The 25,786-nt window shown below is 39.3% G+C and overlaps 1 protein-coding gene across 1 annotated transcript in view; it reads left to right on the top strand.

Moving 5' to 3' along the window:
* Nucleotides 1–25,786, top strand: part of SKAP1 (src kinase associated phosphoprotein 1) — a 302,947-nt gene that overhangs the window by 43,974 nt on the left and 233,187 nt on the right. Inside the window, exon 3 of the mRNA XM_010843145.1 lies at nt 1,391–1,496. Coding sequence (XP_010841447.1) covers nt 1,391–1,496 — 106 coding nt within the window. The remainder of the gene's footprint in view (nt 1–1,390; nt 1,497–25,786) is intronic.

Below are 25,786 nucleotides of genomic sequence, written 5' to 3'. Positions count from 1 at the left end.
AGCGACCCCATGGACTGCAGCCCACCAGGCTCCTCCATCCATGGGATTTTCCAGGCAACAGTACTGGAGTGGGGTGCCATTGCCTTCTCCCTCTTTCTAACCTAGACTCTTTTAATTTCATTTTTTGCATATTTGCCCTGTCCAGCACCAGTGCAATGTTGAATATAAGTGGTAAGAGCAGACAGCTTGTCTTGTTGCTGATCTTTAGGAACAGGGGGAAAGTATTCAGCCTAAAACAGTAAAACAACCAGTTATTTTACCTGCAAAGTGGTTTATTTGGGAACAGCAAAGACTTGCAATTAAGGACGTGCAATCATGGTTATCCACAGGCAAGCCCAGAAAACAAAAAAGAGGAACTTTCTTTCATAGAGGAGAAGGAACTGGGAGGAGCTGTTATAAACAAAAAGACCATTGGAGAAAACTGGGAGTTCCAAGTGTAATGGCTTCTTGTTGACTGAGTTATTGTTAACAGTCTCTCATTGGCCAGACTCTTGCAGGACAAGGAGAAATTTTTTCCTTCCTCCTGCTGTAGTAAAGTAGGAACCTTCTCCCTGTTGGAGATACAGTGATATATCTCTTCCTGTTGGTCTGCAATTGACATCGATGGGTAGGGCCTTAGAGCTCCCTTTTCTGGCACCCTGACTTTATTAAAAAAGAGGGGGGGGACTGTATATTGATTTTCACCTATCATTAAGTATGATGTTAGTGGGTTTTTGTAGATGATCTTTATAAGGCTAAGGAAGTTTCCTTCTATTTCCAGTTTGTTGAGTGTTTTTGTTTGTTTTATCATAAAGTGCTGTTGAATTTTGTCGAATGCTTTTTCTGCATCCATTGAGACAATCACATCGCCTTTGTCCTTTATCCTATTAATATGGCATATTACATTAATTTAATTTTGGATAGCATTTATTTTTACCTTTGAATTCAACTTTTCATCCTTTAGCCTTCAGAGGAACTTGGAGGAACCTATTTAATGATATATGCAATAGATATGACATACATCTTAGAATTTAATGGTGGTCCTTAGTGAAATTTTTATTTCCAGAACTTTATACCCCATCAAAAGTCCTACTTATGGCTATGTAGGATTTTTTGTTTGGTGTTCTTGAGTGGTGAGAATGTAAAACAAAATTTTAATATGCTTATGTAACCCAACTGTATAAATTCGTAACATTATCTTGATAGTATATCTAGTGCAGTTTCATATTACAGGCATTAGAAGTGAAATATACATAAGTATCCTCTTCTGTGGCATTACTTACAATCACCTTATTCTGCAACTTTAAAGTTTTTAAAGAGAAATTTGTATCCATTTGTTAATCCTCCAGATTTTCTTCCTTCTCTCTTGGTACTTTTTCTTTTCTGTTGATCAGCTTTCCTTTTCGTTTAGATACTGAGGACTTCCTGGCCGAAGGTTTGCGGAATGAGAACCTCAGTGCTGGTGCAAAGGACAACAGAGACCATATTTTGCGGGGCTTGCAGCAAATCAAAGCTAGGTTTGTATAAACCGGTTCCATTATTCTTCTTCATAAAGTTTAAAGCAATTTATAATCAGCAAAATCTACTTTAATTGTATATAAATTATCAAAGTAGGACACATTTATTATAGTTCTTTATACTTGGTAGAGGCTTTTAAATGTTTACTGAATTGCATTGAAGGTAGGCAGGCATATTTAGGGTAGTTAGTTTACCACAATGGAAATATTTTTATAGTTGTATATGTTAAGAAAGTTATTCTGCTTTTAGCTTTGGATTGTTATGTTAGTCTTTATTGGACACTTTTGCAAAATGGGTGAAAAGCTAAATATTTATGCTTGTCCAAATTACTGAAAGAGAGGACGTTAAGCAGTATGAGACAATTTCCACTATGAGTTTTAGTCCTGATTTTATATCCTCATCTCCTTCCCGAATAGAAAACTTAAACTAGACTTATCCAGTTGATTCTTTCCTCCTATTAAAATGTCTTACTCTCAGGCTGATTGGAATATCATGCTCATTAAGTTGTTTTTTTTTTAATTAAAGGCCCTCACCTAGTTTTTGTGCCTTTTAGAATGTGAGCACCTGACAGATGCATACACTTGCTTGATGGAGGGAGAAATAAAAAATTTCCATTACAGTATATTCCTCAACCACTTCTTGTTCGAAGTGTGATAACTGAATGAGAGTTGGGGATAAGTGAGTACAATCTTAAGTCTTTTTCGACTTGGAGGCAATGTGATTTGAAACGTTTGAACCGTGTACTCTTAGTAAAGGAAGAGCTTCAGCAGTGTTATACCTGGGATTTCATTTGTGTGGCAGAAAGATCTTATCATCTACTTTAGAAACGTCATTGAAACTCCTTAGAAGCAAGGAGTTTTATCCTTTCGAAGGGCACAGCCAGAATATATTCCCTCCAGGAATGTGAGAGAACTTCACAAGATGCCCTGCTGGATCTTAATCGATCTTTCCTGCTGGCTAATTAAGCATCACTTTTACTCAGCAACTGGGGACTATGTAATTATCAGCCTGGGTTGCCCTGAATAATTGAAACAAACAGAATGCAAAAGATGAGAGCTTTTTGCAAAAGTGAGAATATCTGTAATTTTTGTTAGGTTGGAAGAGTGTTTAAAACAAACTTCCCTATACTTTATTAGTGGATAAGTTTAGGCTTAGTTGTGTCTGAAGGCTCAGTTAGTAACTTAAAGAATTTTTTATTTCTTTAATACAAAGTTGATCTTTGTATTATAGGATTATTATAAGGATGGCATGAGGAACAAAGATGGAATTATTTTAAACTGTACTATAGGGAGTGAAAGTGAAGTCGCTCAGTCGTGTCCGACTCTTTGTGACCCCATAGACGGTAGCCTACCAGGCTCCGCCGTCCATGGGATTTTCTAGGCAAGGATACTGGAGTGGGCTGCCATTTCCTTCTCCAGGGGATCTTCCCAACCCAGGGATCAAACCCGGGTCTCCTGTATTGCAGACAGACGCTTTACTGTCTGAGCCACCAAGGATAGCGAGAGGGATGCCCAAAATATAATTGTGTATATGGTGGTGTTAATGGTATAAATCTGTGATAAGGAATGTAAAAATAATTTTATTGCATCTATGGAGGCAAATATACAATGAGTAGAAATTCTCCTTTCCTGTTATTTGCAGTGCAGCACTTGGAAAGGACTGAATTTCAATCTGAAATTGATAATAAAAGGTGATTTTGTGGTGACTCACTGTTATCTCACTGTTATCACTTACATATTACTTCTTAGTTCTCTTTTTTAAGTGCATACACACACTCATACACACACACCCATGCACACAGACATAGAAGCTGTATTTATTATGAGGCAGAGAAGGTTCCTTGTTCTCAAAGGACTTGCTGTGTGGTTTGTGGGATAGATATTCAGGAAATAATCAGCAGGGGTTTTAGGAAACATCTGCATTGTTGATGGGAGCTTTCTGTTCATTGATTTGTTGTAAGAAAGATGACACTTTATTTAGAATTTCACAATTATCAGATCAGGAGGAAATGAGGAGCCAGAAATTAGATACTGTACAAGAAAATGGAAAAATGAGGATTTCCTTTGGCAAGCTGTTTGAAATTGTCTTAAATTTACCCATTCAATCATCGTCCATAATGTAACCCTTGTCTTTCTGAATCTTCTTTTTCAGCCGCATTGCGTGTATGGCCCCATGTATGGGTGGTTGATGTTATGTACTTATATGTATTTGTAGCAGTTGCTTTGAGAGCACTGAAAACTTGTACAATGCCAGTCGCATTTACTTTTTTTTGCGTGGAAGTTGTATCTCTCCCAGAGGCTGAGTATGAAAGGAAATTTGGAAATCATCAAACTTGAGAGCTAAATGTATATGGAAAATGGCCAAGTAACATCAAAAGAATTAATGAAAGCCACTTTAAAAGTTTGATCTTGAGTCATATTAAAGCAATAAAACTTTAGGGGTTTGGTAAATTTGTGGGGGAGGTAGGCATCTGTCTAAAACTACTAACTTGGCACATTAGGGCCGAAGGTGGGTAAGAAATCTCTAGCAGGATAACCTGGGAAAGACACTAGATAAATATAAATGCCATATATACATATACTCCCCCCCCCCAAAACTTTCATTCTATCTTTGTTGCGTCCTTGCTTTAATTCATTTAATTATTTCCTCCACACTGTGCTGCTTGAGAATAGAGTGGAGTGATGGGAAAATACTGATTCCTGGTAAACTCTAGGGGCTTGGCTGTAATTTTTATGGTGGCTCAGAATTCAGTGCTATTTGCCATGACTGTGGACTCGCTGTAAATTAAAGCATCTGACTTCATCACAGCTGTTATGTGCTGTTTGCCACCTTTCTGTTGCCTAGAGTGACTGACCCCAGAAAACGATAGTTGTGTTGAGTCATGGATGTCCTCCAAGTGCTCATCTGTTTTTCAGTACAAGTAGGTTTTCTGTCTTCCCAGACTGAAAATCATATCTGTATTTCTGTCTTGATAGGGTTTTTTTGGCTTAAGAGTATTACCAATGAAGGATAATGTTTTCCATATAAGACAAATAAAAAACGGATGGCACTTTGCGTGATTCCAAGGAAATGAAGTCCTGTTGTGGTATTTGATGTCCTGAGCTGTGATGTTCATGGCTCTTCTTCAAACTGCCTCCTCATTTAAACCTTCTCCCTAAAACTAACAGCTTTCACATTCTGAGTCCAAGTTTTCAGCAAGCTCTTTAGAGAATGATTAGGATGAAAGCCAGGCAGAGGCTCCTCCTGTTTTATTGCAGTGGTCACTGCAGGACCAGTGCCAGCTGTGAGGCACCTGGAATGAAACATACTTCATCTATACTCAGACGTTTAAGGGCATTCTTATGCATTTGCAGAAACAGTTGAGCATTTCTTAAGTTTGATTCAGGGGAGGCCATCTGACAGCAAGAATGCATTGAGAATGGGGGAAAGGGTGAAGAAAATAGAAAATTTTTATTACTGAGGTAGGGATAAATTCTCCATGGCTCATTTTGGAACAGCTAGTCATTTATGCTCACTGTTGGAAGTGAAGTCTAGAGCCAATGGAAACAAATTTAGAGTATTGTTTTCTTTTGTGAAACTTAAAGGAGTTCCAAAAAGAGACAGGTAGATTAATAACATATTGAAATGGAAAGAAATAAAGAAATAACTTTATGTAACAGGATTATGGCACAACCCCACAAAACCAGTGCTTTTAAAGTACAGACTGAAAGAATATCTTGAACATGTCTTATTGTGGGTGGTTAGCATATAGCTCTGCATGAAACATGATATGTTAGTACAAATATCATAAAAATAATTCCAGTTCTCTTTGGGAACTTCAAGTTTTTCTTATCAGCTTACCATGGATTTAGCTTTAAAACAGAATTTAGTTTAAGAATATATTGTTCTTCTGTCTTTGTATTGGAGGAAAGACAAGGAGTTAGTCCAATGTAACTCTTGAGAGCAAGATTTTCAAAGTGATATGCTGTCAATATTATCGCCATTAATTACATGGAGAATGTTACTTTTCCTAAATGCTGGTTATTGAGCTTAAAATTCCCAAACAAAAAACATTCAGATGAAGTGTGCTTATCAAGAGAAGAAATGTGAAATGTGTTGTTGGTACATTTGTGTTACAAGTTTAGATATTTGTTCATATCTTCTCTTTCTATTCACTTTGCTACTTTCACTGGCGTTTCAGTGCCAATGCAGAAATAAAAAAGGTAGTAGGTACTAGTGCAATCTATCTAGGTTTAAAGAGCTCTGAAAAGGCTTCAAACTTATAGCAATAATTTGACCACATCTTGAAGTTTAAAAATTCATTTCTTCCTTTTCCAGTCCTATCTCTGCTTCTCACCCTTATCCAAGAAAGCAAACAAAAACTCACAACTTCACGGCTCTCAAGTTATCAATTATAGGCTAAATCCCTGTACTAGTTTTCTGTTATTTAGTGAGTGTATGTTGAGATTTCACAATTGTGTTAAAGATTTTTGGAGATATACTTACTGGGAGTAGTAAAGGGTTATTTTTGTTTCTCTTTTAGTCTGAAATGGTCTACAGGTGAAACTGGTATAATATTACTTGCTGTTGGTCTCTCGGCTTAACTTGGAAAGGAAGATCATTTTATTACATGTTCTTTCATAGCAAGTTTCCTCTACTTTCAAAGCAGCCTTGAAGTGTATGACTCCTTTTTAATTTTATGATGATGATTATTTTGTTTATTCTTTCACTTGAGTAGGTGTCTTGGATTTGGTACCAGCTATAAGATTAAATTGATCCATTTTTGTTTTCTTTTACACTGGGCTATTTTGGTGGTGTTAGTAGATAGAAGCCTCTCCCTTTGATCATCCCATAAAATAAATATTTTATATGAGTAAGTTTGATGTACAGTAACTTTTTAGTAAGTGGGTTTTTTTTAATCTTGTTTTTTTTCAATCATTTTTATTAAACATTCCCAGTACTGAGCTCATTAAACAGAATAACATGTTCTATCAAGAGTGGAAGGTCATTTGAAATGAAACCTGGGAAGCAGGTAGATAACTGAGCTTTCTCCCTTCAGGTTGGACTGACCCGTTAGAATAAGCTGAACACTACTATTTAGTCCTATAGTTAGGTCTCTGAATTCGCTTTACTTCTAATAGAATTATAGCCATCATTATTACTTGGGCACATTCCTATTAGCTACTTGAAACGGATTTGTCTTGGAAGATCTCAGAAAATCCTCAGTATCAATTTTTTTAATACTAGAAGCTTTTCTATTTGTCTATAAATGGGGGCTCTTAATTCATACATTGTGTGAAAAGATCATTTATATGAAATTACAGTCTTCATTTTACCAATGTTAACTTTGGCCTTGATTTTAAATCTCACTTGATCTGGATCTAGTCTTTTGTCCCAACGTGTGCTATTTTTTCTGCTTATAGAAAGCCAGTGGGGGAAAAAAAATGCCTCTCTGTATTCATCTGTTTATGGATCTCCAGAAACTTGTGGCGTGAGGCCCTCCTGGTTGTGGTTATCTCTAATTTGCTGGTTTTCTCTTATTTCTGATGTAGATCCATCCTGTATCCACTTCCTGTGTTACACTGAAATTAGAGCAAAGGGGAGAGAAATGCAAGAGCACTGGGTCAGCTCTCAGAATTCAAAGTCTTTGTTCTGATGTTTTTTCTATAACATTGTCTGATTCAATTGAAGATTTGCCTAAGCATGATCTTGTGTTTTCTTTTTCAGTTGCCTCCCCCAAAATGTTATTTGGGATTGTTTTTTCAAATGTTACAAAAATGCAAACATTACCAACCAAACCTTGAAACCTCAAAAATTTGATTTCTTTTATGGTATCACTATGATTTTTCATTTTTTTTTAATTTGCAAAATGATGCAGGAAATTTCATTTCCTTGGGATTTCATTTTATTTCATGATTCTGTTGAAAATGAGTTGGGCCTAAAGTGGGTTTTTATAATCACAACATGTGAATCATTTCTTCTTTGGAAGCCGGATCTTCTCTCCGACTGTGTAGCCTCATCTAGTCTCCCTGAAGTGCAGCACTAGCAGGGTTGATAATGAAATGCGGTCCTTCTTATCACACCCAGCAAAAGGCTCAGAAACGACAGGAAAAAAAATCAATCCCACAGGAACTTCTCAAGTGCTAGATATCCATATTTAACCCCCATGCATTTAAAACGGAAATGAGATATCTCAGGGTTTTAGTTTTTGATTTACACAAGATGTCACTGCCTCCTTGGCAATGGGAATATTTTGCAGACCAACTGCTGACCTGTTTAGGGAGATCTCAGCCTATCGCCTCAGGTCCAATGTAGTTTCTTCATAATTCTTTCGAAACTCTCAGCAGTGCTTTGCAGCAGCTTTGATTCTTCAGGCTTCAAAGAATGCCCCTTCCAGGCCAATCTTCTAAAAGAAAAAAAAAAGAAAAATCAGTGTAGGGGAATAAACAGCTCATAAAGGAAGGGGCAGCTATCCCTGTGGCAGTTCTCACTCTACTTAATTAATAAGGAGTTTATAAGCCAGCTACAGCTTCACAAAGCCAAGAAAATTCCAGTTTGATGCTAGTGCCTTGTTATGAAATTCCCACTTGGAGTGACTCAGTCTTCAATAATCAAGTTGTTTTATCATAGATATACAGTGACGCTTATGCGTTATGATTAAATGCTCACCCTCAAGCTCCCTCTTGAGTTTGTGAGCCTTGTTGAGTTATTATAATTTATAGAAAACTTTATGCCCACATAATTTCCAATTAGCTATTTCTCAGTTTTATTAAGGGAGTGTCTCTCTTTTCTGGATTCTGCCATAACCACAATGTTCATTTTATGATTTGATAATCAAGACCTCCTATCATGTCTACCAAGAACCTTTGTTTTTTGGTTAATGATAAAACTAAGATATGTGACATTACTCAAAGTAAGAGAATTAATAAAAGATTAGGATTTAGAATGTAGGATTTCTAAGTGGTTGCATAGTTTACTTAAGCAAGCCATTATTTTAAAAAAGAATTGGCATCTTTCAAAAGCTTATTGGTTTAAAGGAACTGTAAATAAATATTGAAGTTTAGTTAATTATACATGCATCTAGAGTCTAGCAACATCTGTAGTTTATTTTGGAATGCATCAAAAACAAGATGGATGGATAGGTGGATAAGTGACAAAGCAGATATAACAAAATGTGAATCATAGCATCTAGATTATGAGTATACACGTATATGGGTGTTCATTTACCTTTTATGCATATCTGAAACATTTCATAATGTGATGTTGCAAAAAACATTTGTTTCACTTTGCAGTTTGAAACCATAGACTTCATTCATACTGTGGTTTCAGAAAACCGTAGACTTCCTCATGTTGGAAATGTAATAAGTATGTCTGTGATATTTTTAGGATTATAATTTTCTAAGAATAACCTTATTATTTCTGGATGATAGTAGTCTAAGGGATAATCCTTCAGTTTGTTATTTCTGACATAACTAACTTTAAGTATCTAACTTTTATACTTCTTTAAGACTTCCAGGCTAGCAATTATTGAGAGTTCAAATTCAATTCAAGCATTCTGCCCAGGAGATCCTGAGATTTTGATCTTTTTTAAGGAAAGGCAATTTCTGACTTTTCTCATAAATTTGATAAAAGGAAAGCTAATATGAGATTGGTAGTCCAGTAGGAAATGGAACTCAATTTTACATTTTTTAAATCATTTTATGGTATTAAAAATGACAGAGGTTAGAAACAAAGCTCTTATTCTTTTATTGAACTAGAATTGAAAGTGGCAGAAAATCATTTTGGCCCCGGTGCAGTAAATGTTATCACTAAAACATGTTCAGGGGATATCAGGATAGTCTCTCAAGCACCAGAGACAAAAGTTCACAGAAAAAGAACTGATTTTTCTGTCCTTATCTTGAAATTATGAGATGTACAGGAGATGAAAGTATCTTAGCTCTAATAGGACAGGCGATGGAGTATGTGTTAGAAATGATAATGTCTCCATTCTGGAGAGGGGTGAAATGGAGAGAATGTGGTGGGACGGGTGTCTCAGCAGTGACAGGCACGATGGAGGGAATTCACAGGGACAAGGAGGGTCAGCAGCTGAGCCAGCCCCAAAGATGAAGAATCCAGAAGCAGAGAAAATTATACTTGTGCAAAATTACACTGTGAGCTGACCATGAAGATGGTAAGAAAGCAAACAATACTATTTGTTAAAAGTACTGTTTGAAGGTTTTATTTGAAAGAGAAATTAAACTGGAGCTGTCAGCAGCTACTTGATTTTAAGAATCCAGTAGAAAAGAAATTTTAAGTCCATTTGGGAAAAACCAATCATTTTTGAGTATGCAGTCTGATTATTCTTTAGAATTTTGTGTAAATGGAGCAAGTTGGTAGACATATGTTTGCTGATCCTATAATGATTAAAATTCAGAATAAGTCAGACTCTTGTGAAATTGAGTTTTCAGGTTCCAGCCAGTGTTCTATACTGCCATATGGCATAACTAGAATTAACTGCTGCTCCCAGTCTGTTTATTCTTTTACTGAATATCTAGGTGCCCTGTTTGAAATAGTAGGGATTCCACAAAAGTATATAATCACATGAGATAGATGGTTGACATGTTCACGACACCGGTCTGTATAGCTAATAGTTGCTTTTGTAGCTAATAGAAGAGCAAGCTTTTTTTAAGTTTTTCTACCCTGACCTCTCTTTTTATTAGAAAGAACAGATGGGTAAGAGAGTTAACAAGGAAAAGAGGAAAAAATTTAGGACCTTATAGGTCAGTGTAAATAGAAAAGGTAAAGCAAGAAATCCTTTTTGCTAGAGTCCTAGCTTCTTGATGCTCAAGAGTGACTCATGGACCAGCAACATCAACATCACCTGGAAAGTTGTTAAAAATGCAGAATCTCAGGCTCCATTGAATCAGACCCACTGAATCAGAACCTGCATGTTAATAAGATCCCAAGGTTATTTGTATGCACAGAAACATTTGAGAATCACTGCTCTACCACATACTTTTAAGTTCATTTTAAATTCAGTTTCTTAGAACTTGGACGACATACTTATGGAGATTATAAACTTCTTAATCACATGGATGTTCATTTTTTAAAAAACGATCTATCACAGTACTGGCATATGATATGAGCTCAATAATGTGAGTCGAATGAGGGAGAAACTGTTATAAATGTGTTATCTGGTCCTTGGCTAAACATTAGAACAAGAGATCCTCTATATTTTGAAATTTACTATTCAGTGGCCAGCCCCACATATTCTTGTCCAAAGATAGAACACATTCTTTTTATTGAGCATTAGGAGTTACAGAGCCATTTGTAAAGATGGCATCCATCTCTTTAAATGTCTCCTGTGATGACATTTCTCTAATATTCTGTGGCATAAGGTTACAGGGCTGCTGCCCATGTGTTGGAGTTCTTTCAGAGTATGGATGCCAGTTAGTCCAGACATGATCCATCTTAAGCCCTCTGCCTTTGGTTATCATCTTTCCTATAAAGCTTTGCACTTCCTTGTTTCCACCATCTTTCATCTTTCCTGAGGACTTCTTTTCTAATCCTTCCCCCTGTGTTTCCTAGAATCCATGTTCTAGTATAATCAAACTCCACGATATCCTCAACCTCTTTTCTCCATCCCTGCCCAAGTAAAACATGACTCTTCTTCAGGATACTGTTTTGCTTGCAGCTATCTTAAATAGAACTTGCTCATTTTCCAGAAGTGCTGTTGGCATCCTTCATGCTCATTGCTTGTCATTTCTAGATTTTTACTATTCAATCTTTTGCCAGACCTCTTCCCTTTTGAGATTTGCCTACATGGTTTTACAGTTCTCTGTCATCGTTTGAGTTCAGAGTCTCCCCTCATGCTATTTGAGGACTGAGGCTTTGACTCATAGTTGTCATCTTCACTCTGCTATAACCACTGCCCCCTAGAGACCTTCTCTCTCAAATTTAGCTTTTCCCTCCTGATTACATCTCTCCATTCATCATATAAATATGCTCAAATCCCTCCTAATATTAAGAGAAACATTACATCCTACACAGTGATTCCCCCTCTGGCTACTGTCCTGTCTCTCTCTCTCTCTCTTTTTTAATAGACACCCTTCTTGAAATAGAAGCCTAGGCAAGCCATTTCTGGCTTCTTCTCTGGCCACTCTTCAGTCCCCTATAATCTAATCTCTGCTCCTATCAAGTTACTCTTGCCAAAATACCAGTAACTTGCTGATTGCATCATCTGGGTGACACTGTTCAAGCCTTATCTTATTTGGTGTATCTGCAGCATGTGACAATATTAATAGCTCCCTTTTCCTCAAAAAGTAAAAACAAACAAGCAAATAAAAACAGCAAAAGCAAATAAAAACTCTCTCCCTCTGTTGGTCCCCATGATAATAGTCTCTCCTGGTTTTCCTTCTTCCTTGTACTTATACTCTTAGTTTAGGCTTTGGCTTGAGCTTGTTTTTTACCCTGCCCTCTTCACTGCTATTTCTCAGGCTTGCCTCTTTCTCATCACATTCTCTGTAAGCAGTTGCATAGTTCTGCAGCTCAACTGCAGTTCTCTCTCCAAGGCACTATACAGCATATTGGACAGCTCCTTTCGGGTGTCTTATAGATTATCTTATAGATATCTCAAACTTGCAAAGCTGGGACAGACCTGCTGTATGCCTCTCCAACAGCCACCCTCCATTCTTCCTAGACAACATCACCCTACCTTCCTAGGGAAGGACTCATGATCTGAAAGCCATTCTGTTTTGCCAGTGGTTGGTCTGGAGTTTGCATAAGATACAGTTTTGGCCAAAGAAATGTGAGGAGAAGACTTCTGATAGCTTCTCACATGGCAATCTTATGCTTAGGAAGAGAAAGTGAAGTCGTTCAGTTGTGTCTGACTCTTTGCGACCCCGTGGACTATAGCCTACCAGTCTCCTCCATCCATGGGATTCTCCAGGCAAGAATACTGGAGTGGGTTGCCATTTCCTTCTCCAAATCTTATGCTTGGGAGGCCAAAATAAAGCACTGAAATGCAGTAGCCACTGTAAGACATTACTCTGCTCTAAGGTGTTAGAGCAGAAATAAGGGAAGAACCCAGGTTCTTCATGCCATTGTTGGGACCCTGCATCATGCCTAGAATCACCAGTCTTCAGACTTTTTCTTTTGAAGGAAAAATAAACTTGTATTTGCATAAGCCTCTGTCAGTCAGATTTTCTGTTATTTTGTAGCCAGAAGAATCATATCTGATTGAGTGTCCAGAACTGGACTCATTATTTTATATTCCGCTTACCCCTGAAGTCTATTTCTGCTTTCACTAGGTCCTGACCCCCTAGGCAGAATCCTGGAAGTCACTCCTCTTTACTCCCCAAACCATCAGCAAGCCTATTGATTCTTCATTCTAAATCTGTCTTCTTCTTTCTATTCTCTTTCTCACTGGCTAAATTTTAGCTCTCATGAAGTCTTACTCAGAGCTTTGCACAATTCTCTTTTCTGATTCTCTGCTTCAGGCTTCTCCCTGTTCCAGTTTATTCTGCTCCTCCATTCTGTTGAAAGGGGAGATATAAAAAAGAAGATAATTTAATCATTTGTGCTATAGAAGAAGATATATTGATATGGAATGATAAGATATACTATACATGAAGAAATGGTTTTTTTTTTTTTTCAGAGACATGTCTGAAAAAATGCACCAAAATGTTAATGATAGTAATTTCTGGCATATAGAGTTTGAATGATTTTTAATTTCTCCTTTTTATCTATTTGTATTTTCTAAATCTCTACAGTGAATGTGTAAATCTTAAATCACTGATATCAGAGCCTTTCCTGTTTTACACAGAGGCAGGGAACAAAAAGAGGCGGGGATTTAAAAACCAAAGAGTATTTATTTCCAGGTGGGAAAGGAGTTGGCATTGCAGGGAAAAGAGATATGGATAGAGGAAATTGGGCTTTAATTGTAGCCTTGGGTCATTTCTATTCAAATAAATAGATGTATTTGGAGGTTTTTTTTTAACTCTGTAACTAAGCATGCGTGCACAGACACACACAAAAGTAAGATTATTTTTGAGCCATATGAAATACAGCAGTCCTTTTAGTAATTTATGATGACTTTTCTAAAATAAGTTGTTGTTTTTCTTTTTTTTAATAAAGGAAGTTCATTCTCAAGGTCTTCATTAGATGAGCTATCTAATTGTTGACTAGGAACAACTTCCGTTTCTTAGATTTTATCTTTTTGAGCTGCACTGAACTGACACAGGATGAATCCCTCATTAGAAATGGATTATCTACACTCTGTGTGGCTATTTAGTGAAACATTTTTATTTGTGAGACTAGCTTTCCAAAGTGATGGTGCTTGAGTAAACCATTCACTTCCTCCTTCTCAAAACATCAGTCACTGTGATTGATTTTCATGTTGGTCATGGAGAGAAATGGAATTAACTAAAAGCAAGGGTGAGGATTACAAGCCGGAAGCAGTTAATTTACTTAACAAATATGTATTGGCTATTTGTTTACTCTTTATTGGGCACAATGCCAGGTGATCAAAACAGTGTCAGAGAAAATATATCCCTGTTTTTCAAGAAGTTCTTGGGCCAGTAAGCGGCCAGACTCATGAACAGAGCTAGCACAGAGCCCACCATGCATAGGTATCTTCTCTAGGCAGTCTGAAATGCTTGGTTTCAATTTGTTACATACCTGGATTTTCACCATTTAGAGACTCGTTTAGGCACATAGTCCTCTTTTACAAATATAAATTCACTTGGAAGGATAAGGGCTCTGATATCAGTGATTTAAGATTTACATGTTCACTGTAGAGATTTAGAAAATACAAATAGATAAAAAGGAGAAATTAAAAATCATTCAAACTCTACATGCCAGAGTACTTTGATGTGCACTAGCCCTATTGAATGGTTTTCTTCTAACTTTTGGTTAAGATGATTGTGCTGTGGAAATTCAATAAGTTTGTTGAACCTATGGGGCAACACACAGTGGTTGGTACACTGAGGGTTATAAAGTTAACAGAGGATCCTTTTCTTCAGAAAGAATGAGGGCCTTAGAAACTCTTGCCTCTGCAACTGAAGAGTTACAGTCACAGCTAACATTCATCACACAGTTACCATGTGCCAGGCCCAGTGTTGGAGGACTTCACACACATTTTCTCATTTATCCCTCACAACAGGTGTGAGGTGAATACTATAATAATCCCCAGCTAGTAGATGAGAATACTGAGGTTCAAAGAACTTGCTCAAGGTTATACAGCTGTTAGGGTTTGGACTTGGGATCTGAACCAAGGCGGGATGATTGTTTGGCCAGCACTCTTACTGAGGCTTGATTTCTTCATAAGTGAATAATGCTACTTCATTCATGCAACAAATATTTATTGAGCATCTACTATGTGCAAAGCATTTTTGTGGTGATTATATGACAGTTTTCAGTCCTCCTATAACTTGTTGTTTTTGAACCAGATAAACTGAATAATTATACAATACGCCCACCTTGTAGGATTGTTGTTATGCATATAAAAGTGCTTAATACAATGCATGTTACACTGTAGATACCCAATAGATATTCCCAAGAAATTTACAACCTAATGAGAAAGATAAAAAAGATACAGAAATAAGAAATCTTCATGGATGAGATGTCTTCATGGATGAGATGTCATCATGGCTTGGTCTTGGATTTGAAAGGGAAGGATTTTTGGTCAGATGTATTGCACACAAAAACAGCATGTACAAAGAAACAGAGGAGATAAAAGTTTAGCTGTGGTTGGGAACCAAAGGATAATTCTGTTGATTAGGTATAAGGAAGTAATGAAACACATAGCTGAAAAGATAAGATGGAATCAAATCCTGGAAATGGGAATTTTTACTGGATTTGTGGAGAAGAGGTACATGACTGAAGAGAGTAAAGCCTGGGACAGGGATGGGTAAGCTGATGCTTTAGTAGGGAATTATGGATACCGTATGAGTCCTTGGTTCCTGGGCTGAGGCCTCTGGGAGGCAGAGGACGGTTGCAAAGGGAGAGAAGAGGGACAAGACTCTCAAAGGTTGCCTATGTTTATTCTCTGTGCATGCCCAGAAAAGGAAGACAAATGTTTCTTTCTTCCCAGTATTTCTTGCTTTGAGCTCATATTTATATCCTTGATTCCATAGCTGCCTTTGGTTTATTATGAGCTTCACAAGCTTTTATGGATAACCAGATAATATAACCACTTTTCAGAACTTCATGTCAGTGGGAAAATACGTTCTAAATGGCCAACATTGTGCTTCAGCTTTTGAAATGTGGTTGGTTGGTAAATTAAAGATTGTATTTACTATATTTCAGATTTGTAAATAAGATTTAATTTTTTTAAAGAAGATGCAGAAAATTTAACACTATCTATCACTTTGTTTCATTAGGAAAATGCATTTCCAGATCCAAACAATGGAAGTGAATTTTGGAATACAGTCTATACTTGAACTAGGGGCTGCCTGTTTATAATTCCCTTAACAGGCAACCATTTATGAAATACCCATGTCCTTAATGGTGTTCTACAAACTTGCCCCATCATATGAATTACCTGGGGATCTTGTTAAAAACACAGACTTCTAGGTCACTAACCTGGACATGCTAATTTACTAGGTCTGGTGTGGACCCTGGGGAATTTGCGTTTCAATTAGGGTTCCAGGAGATTCTTAAAATCAGACAAGTAGATGTAGAAATCTTTATTAGAAGATACCATTTTTGTTTAGATAAGTAGCTATTTTGGTTTAAAACTGAATTTTAACAGCGAGAGGGAATGAAGGAAGAAGGATTTGACTGGAAGTATGAGTAGGCTGTTGGTTTGAGTGGTTAGGAGGGTCTCCCAATATGACGGGGTTTGATTGACAGGAAGATCTTACCAGCAGGGCTTAGGGCCAGCCAGTAGCTGACAGCATTTCAACCTAATTAGCTTCTAGGATGAGGGATGGAGATATGGTCAGAATAAATAGTCTTGGTTCTTTCCTTGTCCTGATGTTTGCCTGCTGTCTTAAGTGCTTCCGCATGGCCTGACAACATCTGGAGACATTTTTGATGCTGGGGAATCCCTTGATGTGGGACAGAACCAGAAGTCCTGGCCCCAGGATGGGTCAGGTAAGTCCTGAGATTGACTGGTTGTTGTGGCTGAACTGCTGGTGACCCTTGACCTGTATTGATACAGCAGTAGAACCGGTCACATAGTCATTAGCCTTTAGCTCTAATCCAGTTCCCTACTTTTATGATTTGGATAACAGAGTACCTCATATAAGGGTTTAACTGTGACTGCTATAGGCACTGTACCAAGAAATAAATGGGGAAGAATGATATTTTAGTATAGACTCTTGTACAATTAGAAAAAAGTCAAGTTGAGGGTCAAACGGTGCAATAATTTTAAAATGATTTCTGAATTTTTGTGTACATCTCAGTTCTTAATTGGAAGAAAGTGTACACTTAAGGATAGGAGTTGTTTTTTTAATTTCGGCAATTCACTGTAGCTGTTAGAGTGGTTACCATGGAAGGATGCATTCTAGATTATGTTTTTATATATTTATCCAAATTTTGTTTTAGTGTGAATGAGTGAAATATTAAGTCTTTAATTAGAATTCTGTTGTTATTTTTTGATTAATCTGTGTCAGTAGCTTTAGCATTTGTATTAAATCATTTTCTTCATGAAGGCGTTTAATGAGGAAACAAATTGATTGTATTTATATATTGGATTCTTGCCACTGTGATGTATATTTGGTTGTGTCTTTTGAAGTCTATTTTTGCTGGTCATTTTGTAGTTAGTCTTTGAAGCCAGGCTTTAGGTGAAAAACTTCTTCATTTGGATGTTTTAGTTTAACAACTGCTACTGCTAAGTCACTTCAGTCGTGTCCGACTCTGTGTGACCCCATTGACGACAGCCCACCAGGCTCCCCCGTCCCTGGGATTCTCCAAGCAAGAATACTGGAGTGGGTTGCCATTTCCTTCTCCAATGCTTGACAGTGAAAATTGAAAGTGAAGTCGCTCAGTCGTGTCCGACCCTCAGGAACCCCATGGACTGCAGACTACCAGGCTCCTCCATCCATGGGATTTTCCAGGCAAGGAGTACTGGAGTGGGGTGCCATTGCCTTCTCCATTAGTTTAACAAAGCTTACTTATTTTTATCTTTCTCTTCTTCATTTTCTTTCCTTCCTTTGATTTCTCTTTTTTCCCCTCCTACCTTTGTGTGAGTAATTTAGAGGAAAAGGAGGGCACTTCTCTCTATCTTATTTGGAATAAATTCACACTCTGTACCGTTGCTTAGAAAGCCTTGCCTTCTGCCTGCCTCTTCAGACTTGTCTCCACTGTGCCCTGAAATATACTCAGTGCTGTACTCATGCTTAACACAGACAGCTCTTCTGCTTCTCACCTCCATTCACTTATTTAGCAAGGTCTGTGCTACTGCCCCTTGAGGGCTCAGGAACATAAAGAGACAAGAAGCTTGTGGACCAGTATATAGGTGCTGCTAAGGGGGGTACATGGGGGAGCACCTAACTCAGGAGACTGGACTGAGCCTCAAAGGGCCATCGGGCGTTTGCTAGTAGAGGGAGGGACCTGAAGAGAAAAGCGTGCCGGCAGAGAGAGAGCTGTGATGTGTAAGAACAGGAGTGTGAGCTGTGGAGGGGAGGGCCAGACTGGGGTAAGCCATTGAAAGATTTCAAGCAGAGGGATGATAAGATTTGGTTTGTGTGTTGTTAGGTGGTTAGAATAATGATGGCACTATTGGAACATCTCATGCAAAGATGGGCTCAATAAAGGACAGAAATGGTCTGGACCTAAAAGAACCAGAAGATATTAAGAAGAGGTGGCAAGAATACACAGAACTGTACAAAAAAGATCTTCACAACCCAGATAATCACGATGGTATGATCACTCACCTAGAGTCAGACATCCTGGAATGTGAAGTTGAGTGGGCCTTAGGAAGCATCACTACGAACAAAGCTAGTAGAGGTGGTAGAATTCCAGTTGAACTATTTCAAATCCTGAAGGATGATGCTGTGAAAGTACTGTACTCAATATGCCAGCAAATTTGGAAAACTCAGCAGTGGCCACAGGACTGGAAAAGGTCAGTTTTCATTCCAATCCCAAAGAAAGGCAATGCCAAAGAATGCTCAAACTACTGCACAAGTGCACTCATCTCACATGCTAGCAAAGTAATGCTCAAAATTCTCAAGCCAGGCTTCAACAGTACGTGAACTGTGAACTTCCAGATGTTCAAGCTGGTTTTAGAAAAGGCAGAGGAACCAGAGATCAAATTGCCAACATCCGCTGGATCATCGAAAAAGCAAGAATTCCAGAGAAACATCTACTTCTGCTTTATTGGGACTTCCCTCATAGCTCAGTTGGTAAAGAATCTGTCTGTAATGCAGGAGACCAGGGTTCGATTCCTGGGTTGGGAAGATCCCCCGGAGAAGGAAATGGCAATCCACTTCAGTATTCTTGCCTGGAAAATCCCATGGACAGAGGAGCCTGGCAGGCTATAGTCCATGGGGTTGTAAGAGTCAAACACGACTTAGCAACTAAACCACCACCACCACCACAGCTTTATTGACTATGCCAAAGCCTTTGACTGTGTGGATCACAATAAACTGTGGGAAATTCTGAAAGAGATGGGAATACCAGACCACCTGACCTGCCTCTTGAGAAATCTGTATGCAGGTCAGGAAGTAACAGTTAGAACTGGGCTTGGAAAAACAGACTGATTCCAAATAGGAAAAGGACTACGTCAAGGGTATATATTGTGATCCTGCTTCTTTAACTTATGTGCAGAGTACATCATGAGAAACTTGGCTGGATGAAGCACAAGCTGGAACAAGATTGCAGGGAGAAATATCAGTAACTTCAGATATGAAGATGACACCACCCTTATGACAGTAAGTGGAGAACTAAAGAGCCTCTTGATGAAAGTGAAAGAGGAGAGTGAAAAAGTTGGCTTAAAGCTCAACATTCAGAAAACTAAGATCATGGCATTTGGTCCCATCACTTCATGGGAAATAGATGGAGAAACAGTGGAAACAGTGTCAGACTTTATCTTTTGGGCTCCAAAATCACTGCAGATGGTGACTGCAGCCATGAAATGAAAAGACGCTTACTCCTTAGAAGGAAAGTTATGACCAACCTAGACAGCATATTAAAAAACAGAGACATTACTTTACCAACAAAGGTCCGTCTAGTCAAGGCTATGGTTTTTCCAGTAGTCATGTATGGATGTGAGAGTTGGACTGTGAAGAAAGCTGAGTGCCGAAGAATGGATGCTTTTGAACTGTGGTGTTGGAGAAGACTCTTGAGAGTCCCTTGGACTGCAAGGAGATCCAACCAATCCGTCCTAAAGGAAATCAGTCCTGAATATTCTTTGGAAAGGCTGATGCTGAAGCTGAAAGTCCAAAACTTTGGCAACCTGATGCGAAGAACTGACTCATTTGAAAAGACCCTGATGCTGGGAAAGATAAAAGGCAGGAGGAGAAGGGGATGACAGAGGATGAGATGCTTGGATGGCGTCACTGACCCAATGGACACGAGTTTGAGTAAACTCCAGGAGTTGGTGATGGACTGGGAGGCTTAGCGTGCTGCAGTTGATGGGGTCACAAAGAGTCGGACATGGCTGAGCGACTGAACTGACTGAATGACATAACAGTTGAGGTTTGCTGAAGGCTGCCTGGTGCCAGGCCTAATGCTCAGTTCTTTATGTATATCATCTCAGTTAATCTTCCCAAGAATGATATGTGACAGATATGGTTATTATTTCTATTTTAAAGATGAGGAAACTGAGACTGCAGCTACAGTCTCACAGCTAGAAGATGAAGGTGCTAGAACTCCAACCTAGGCTTATCTGCAAGCCTTTGCTCTTCACGGTCACTGCACTTCCTTCTCCATCAGCATTGATGGGAATTGCTCAGAGAGGAGCAAAGTGGCAGGTAGACCCCTTTGGACCTGGTTATATTGGTCTGGGTGAGGTATTTTGAGGACTTGAGTGAATTCAGTGCCCATAGTGAGGGAGAGGAGATAGATGAAAAATAAATGAAGATAGAATCTCCAGGTCTTGGTGATTGATGGGATATACATAGAATAGGGAACGAGATAAAAAATGACTCCTAAGCTTCAGTTCAGAGAAGGCAATGGCACCCCACTCCAGTACTCTTGCCTGGAAAATCCCATGGATGGAGGAGCCTGGTAGGGTGCGGTCCATGGGGTCTCGAAGAGTCGGACATGACTGCATGACTTCACTTTTACTTTTCACTTTTATGCATTGGAGAAGGAAATGGCAACCCACTCCAGTATTCTTGCCTGGAAAATCCCAGGGATGGGGGAGCCTGTTGGGCTGCCATCTATGGGGTCGCACAGAGTCGGACACGACTGAAACGACTTAGCAGCAGCAGCAGCAAGCTTCAGTTGGGTGGATGGAGATGTTGGCCACTGAAGCAGGAAACATGAGATAAGAGAGGTTTGAGACTTTAGGGACAAAAAACAGTCCTGAGAGAGAAGAGTAGAATAATTGTATCTCTTATTTTTGAATCTTTTAATTTAATATTAAATATTGACTATTTTAATATTTGATTGTTTAAGTATTTTATATGTACGGACAGCATAGTCAAGTCTTTGGCCATTGGTTTCTTCCCTGGCCAGCCTGAGTTCCATGGCATGCTTCTCCAGTCTTCTCTTACTCTCTTGTCTTTTTATCCCACAAGCCTAGAAAAATTCTAAACTTGGGTCAATTCATCTGTCCACCTTTTCTGACCTTACACCTGGGCAGCTAATTAGTGCTGGAGAAAAATGACACAATTGGATTGCCGCCACAGTAAATCTTAGTCTCCAACCTCAGCTGACCCCTTAATGATGCCTGGCAGTTATTTCACATGCTTTGTATCAACAGCCTTTTAAATTTCCTCAATATTCTTCCCTCTGATGTCTTTAGCTGCCTTTACCTTATCATATCACCTCTCACTCTTGCTCGACATCGTAGTCTATTTCACAAGATAAAACAAAGACTTTCAGGTTGGAACCCATTCACAATCCTGCCCTGCCTGCGTGCCCCACCCCCACCCCCCGCCAACATCTGCTGTGGGCCTCTGCCACCTGCTCTGAACACCTGGCCCCTCTCCCTGGCTTCTCTCTGCATCCTGGGCCTGGCCTCTCAGTGACTCTCCCCTCCAGGCATCTTCCCTCAATCTGACCCCAGGTCCACCCCCAGAAACTCTGATCTGCAGGCAGTAAGACGGATTCTGGGATTAGCCAGACCTAGGTTCTGCTGGCCCCAATTTTTACCTTATGTGTGTTTTAGGTCACTCACACCACTTTTGCACAGTTTTGCGTTATTCCAGCCAAACTGGCCCACAGTTCAGGCTTTCTGTGCTCTCAGACCCTCATGCTGCTGCTGCTACTGCTAAGTCGCTTCAGTCGTGTCTGACTCTGTGCGACCCCATAGATGGCAGCCCAACAGGCTCCCCGTCCCTGGGATTCTCTAGGCAAGAACACTGGAGTGGGTTGCCATTTCCTTCTCCAATGCATGAAAGTGAAAAGTGAAAGTGAAGTCGCTCAGTCATGTCCGACCTTTAGCGACCCCATGGACTGCAGACTACCAGGCTCCTCTGTCCATGGGATTTTCCAGGCAAGAGTACTGGAGTGGGGTGCCATTGCCTTCTCCACAGACCCTCATGGAGTGTCTGGCAAATAGTGGACATTTTTTACGGTTTGAGAGAATGAATGCAGTGTTCATAACTTGAGATATAAAGGGTTTGTTGACATGTTAATGTTCACAAATCCACGCTGCCTGGAGGAGCCCCAGGAACTAGTCCAGTTTAAAATTTTTATGTAATATTTGAGCTCAGGTGAATAAAGTGACCATGTTCACAACAAGAAAAATACCAAAGGAATTTTCAAATGAATATCACATTTTGAACCTGTTTCTGATTTTGCACAAGATAAACTGTCATGGCTCTACAATGTGGATTTTTAAACCCTTATGGTTCAATCAAATAACCTCCTCATGTTTCGTTTTTCTCATCTATAAAGTCAGGGGCTGAGTAAAATGACCTTCGATGTCCTTCTAGCTGTAAAATTCAGGGAGTATATGGTCCACAGTCACAGTCGTCTAGTTATCAGTTATTCATCAATCACATAACTAGGAGTCTCAGTGGTCTAAGAGTAGCTATTAACCTGAAGCAAGCAAAAAATAAAATAAATTAGGTTCTAAGTATCAATGGTGACAAAAACGGCAGGGCAAGAGCTAAAGATAGTACAGATTAAAATATGATAATCAGCTAGAGTTCTTTGTGAGTTCTGCCTTGTTTTCTCTCTCAAAACACAGGTTTGGAATCAAAAGACATCTCTGAGTTTCCTTCCGAAACCTTTTGCCCCTTCTCTTGCTCTCCAGCAGCTTACTAAACCAATTTGCTCCTCTCTCTCCCATCTAGGCTACACATTTCTGCTGGATCTGATCACAATGGACATTATTCCCTATACTTAAAAACAAGCAAACCAACCGACCAACGAACCCTTCAGTTGTTCCCTTTTTTCTACACAAAGGAAAAGAAATTTTAACTCTGACTTGACATTTAGTGTCTTTCATTTTGCCACAACACAGCTAGCTAGCGTTTTTCTTTAATAGTCCATTGAGTCATATTTGGTTGTCTGTTACATGTAGGGAGTAGGGGGATTGCATAGCAACCACAATTTCCAGTGTTAATGCTAGAACACAGGGGATGAAATATTAGAATGTAGGTTTCCAGTGTTTCAATGAAAGGGCATAATCATTGAGCTCGTAGATTTTACTATTAATGTCAGAGCAGGGATTTCATGTAGTGATTGTGTTACAGAAGACTCTAGTGGTGAATAGGATTTTATTTAATGAATTTATTTTATATTATTTCTTTTTTATTATCTGCAAATAGACTTCTAAAAAATTTTTTTTAGTCATGGGTGATACTGTCAAATCAAATCAGATAATGTTACTTGTTTATCATTTAATACAAGTTTAATTGTGACCATTGTATTTTATAAGAGAACTTTGTGGTGCTGTCCTCTAGGGTTTCTAAAATTTGTGGACATAGACTCAAGATCACAGAAATATTACCTCCCCCCAAATAATCCAAGACTTTATGACAGCTCCTTCTGTTACATGAGTTTTGTGCTTATCATCTGTTGTTACCATTGTTGTGGTTGTTCAGTTGCTCAGTTGTGTCTGACTCTTTGTGACCTCATGGACTACAGCATGCCAGGCTCCTGTGTCCTCTACTGTCTCCTGGAGTGTGCTCAAATTCATGTCCATTGAGTCAGTGATGCTGTCTAACCATCTCATCTGGGGATCTTCCCAACCCAGGGATCGAACCCAGGTCTTCTGCATTGCAGGCGGATTCATCAGCTGAGCCACCAGGGAAGCCTAAGAATACTGGAATGGGTAGCCTATCCCTTCTCCAGTGGAATTCCCAACCCAGGAATTGAACTGGGGTCTCCTGCATTGCAGGTGGATTCTTTACCAGCTGAGCTACCAGAGAAGCCCCATCCTCTGCCACCCTTTCTTCTTTTGCCTTCAGTCTTTTCCAGCATCAAGATCTTTTCCAGAGAGTCAGTTCTTAGCATCAGGCAACCAAAATATGAATGCTGGATCTCTGCGGTCCAAAGAACTCTCAAGTCTTCAGCAGCATAATTCAAAAGCATCAATTCTTTGGCACTCAGCCTTGTTTATGGCCAAACTCTCACATCCGTACATGACTTTTGGAAAAACCATAGCTTTGACTATATGGACCTTTGTTGGCAAAGTGATGTCTCTGCCTTTTAATATGCTGTCTGGATTTCTCATAATTTTCAAGGAACAAGCATCTTTTAATTTCATGGCTGCAGTCACTGTCTATAGTGATTTTGGAGACCCCCCAAATAAAATCTGTCACTGCTTCTACTTTTTCCCCTTCTATTTGCCATAAAGTGATGGGACCAGATGTCATGATCTTAGTTTTTTCAATGTTGTGTTTTCAAGTCAGCTTTTTCACTCTTCGCATTCACCCTCATCAAGAGGCTCTTTAGTTCCTCTTCACTTTCTGCCATTAGAGTGCTATCATCTGCGTATCTTTTTTTGTTGTTGTTACCATAGTGTGTGTGTGTTTGTAATTTACTATCTTAAATTGACTATCTCTTCATGTGTATTTCATATTTTAGAAAAGATTGTAAGCTTCCTGTAGGCAGATACTAGTTCTTGTACTTTTGATGGCTTGAAGGAACAGGGACCATAGGGGCACCACTCCCAGGGACCGTCCCATGCTCGCTCAACTGTTTCTAAGGCTGGTACCCCCAGCCCTGGTAGCCCAACCAGTAAAGAATCTGCCTGCAATGACCCAGGTTCAATCCCTGAGTTGGGAAGATCCCCTGGAGAAGGGAATGACAACCCACTCCAGTATTCTTGCCTGGAGAATCCCATGGACAGAGGGGCCTGGCAAGCTACAGTCCCTGGGGTCACAAAGAGTTGGATACCCCCACCCCTGGGTCCCTGTCCTCTGATGCTCCATCAGAGACTTCCACCAGATGGTGCTCTTTTCCCATTTGTGTTCTTGGGTGTCATGCCCTATTACCTCTGCCCCTTGCCCATTCCTTCTGTTGGAATACTGGTAGTGGAAAGAGAATTCAAAATCAACTGAATCTTCCCAAATGAGAGACGAGGTTATAGGAAGTATTCAGTGTAGAGACTATTAGCATTGTTCAGAAAAGTCATTTCCTTGGGTATAATCCGTATTTACCATGTGACTCAATACTCAAGGTCAAATGCAAGGGTTTTCCTAGCCTTATTAACTTACTCAGTTCAATTCAGTTCAGTTTAGTGGCTTAGTCATGTCCGACTCTTTGCGACTCCATGAATTGCAGCACGCCAGGCCTCCCTGTCCATCACCATCTCCCGGAGTTAACTCAAACTCACGTCCATCGAGTCGGTGATGCCATCCAGCCATCTCATCCTCTGTCATCCCCTTTTCTTCCTGCCCCCAATCCCTCCCAGCATCAGAGTCTTTTCCAATGAGTCAACTCTTCTCATGAGGTGGCCAAAGTACTGGAGTTTCAGCTTTAGCATCATTTCTTCCAAAGAACACCCAGGGCTAATTTCCTTTAGAATGGACTGGTTGGATTTCCTTGCAGTCCAAGGGACTCTCAAGAGTCTTCTCCAACACCACAATTCAAAAGCATCAGTTCTTCGGTGCTCAGCTTTCTTTATAGTCCAACTCTCGCATCCATACATGACCACTGGAAAAACCATAGCCTTGACTAAACGGACCTTTGCTGGCAAAGTAATGTCTCTGCTTTTCAATATGCTATCTAGGTTGGTCATAACTTTGCTTCCAAGGAGTAAGCA

This window comes from Bison bison, unplaced genomic scaffold, assembly GCF_000754665.1.
Source record: "Bison bison bison isolate TAMUID 2011002044 unplaced genomic scaffold, Bison_UMD1.0 scf7180017864180, whole genome shotgun sequence".
Lineage (NCBI taxonomy): Eukaryota > Metazoa > Chordata > Mammalia > Artiodactyla > Bovidae > Bison > Bison bison.
This window is presented reverse-complemented; position numbering and strand designations above follow the sequence as displayed.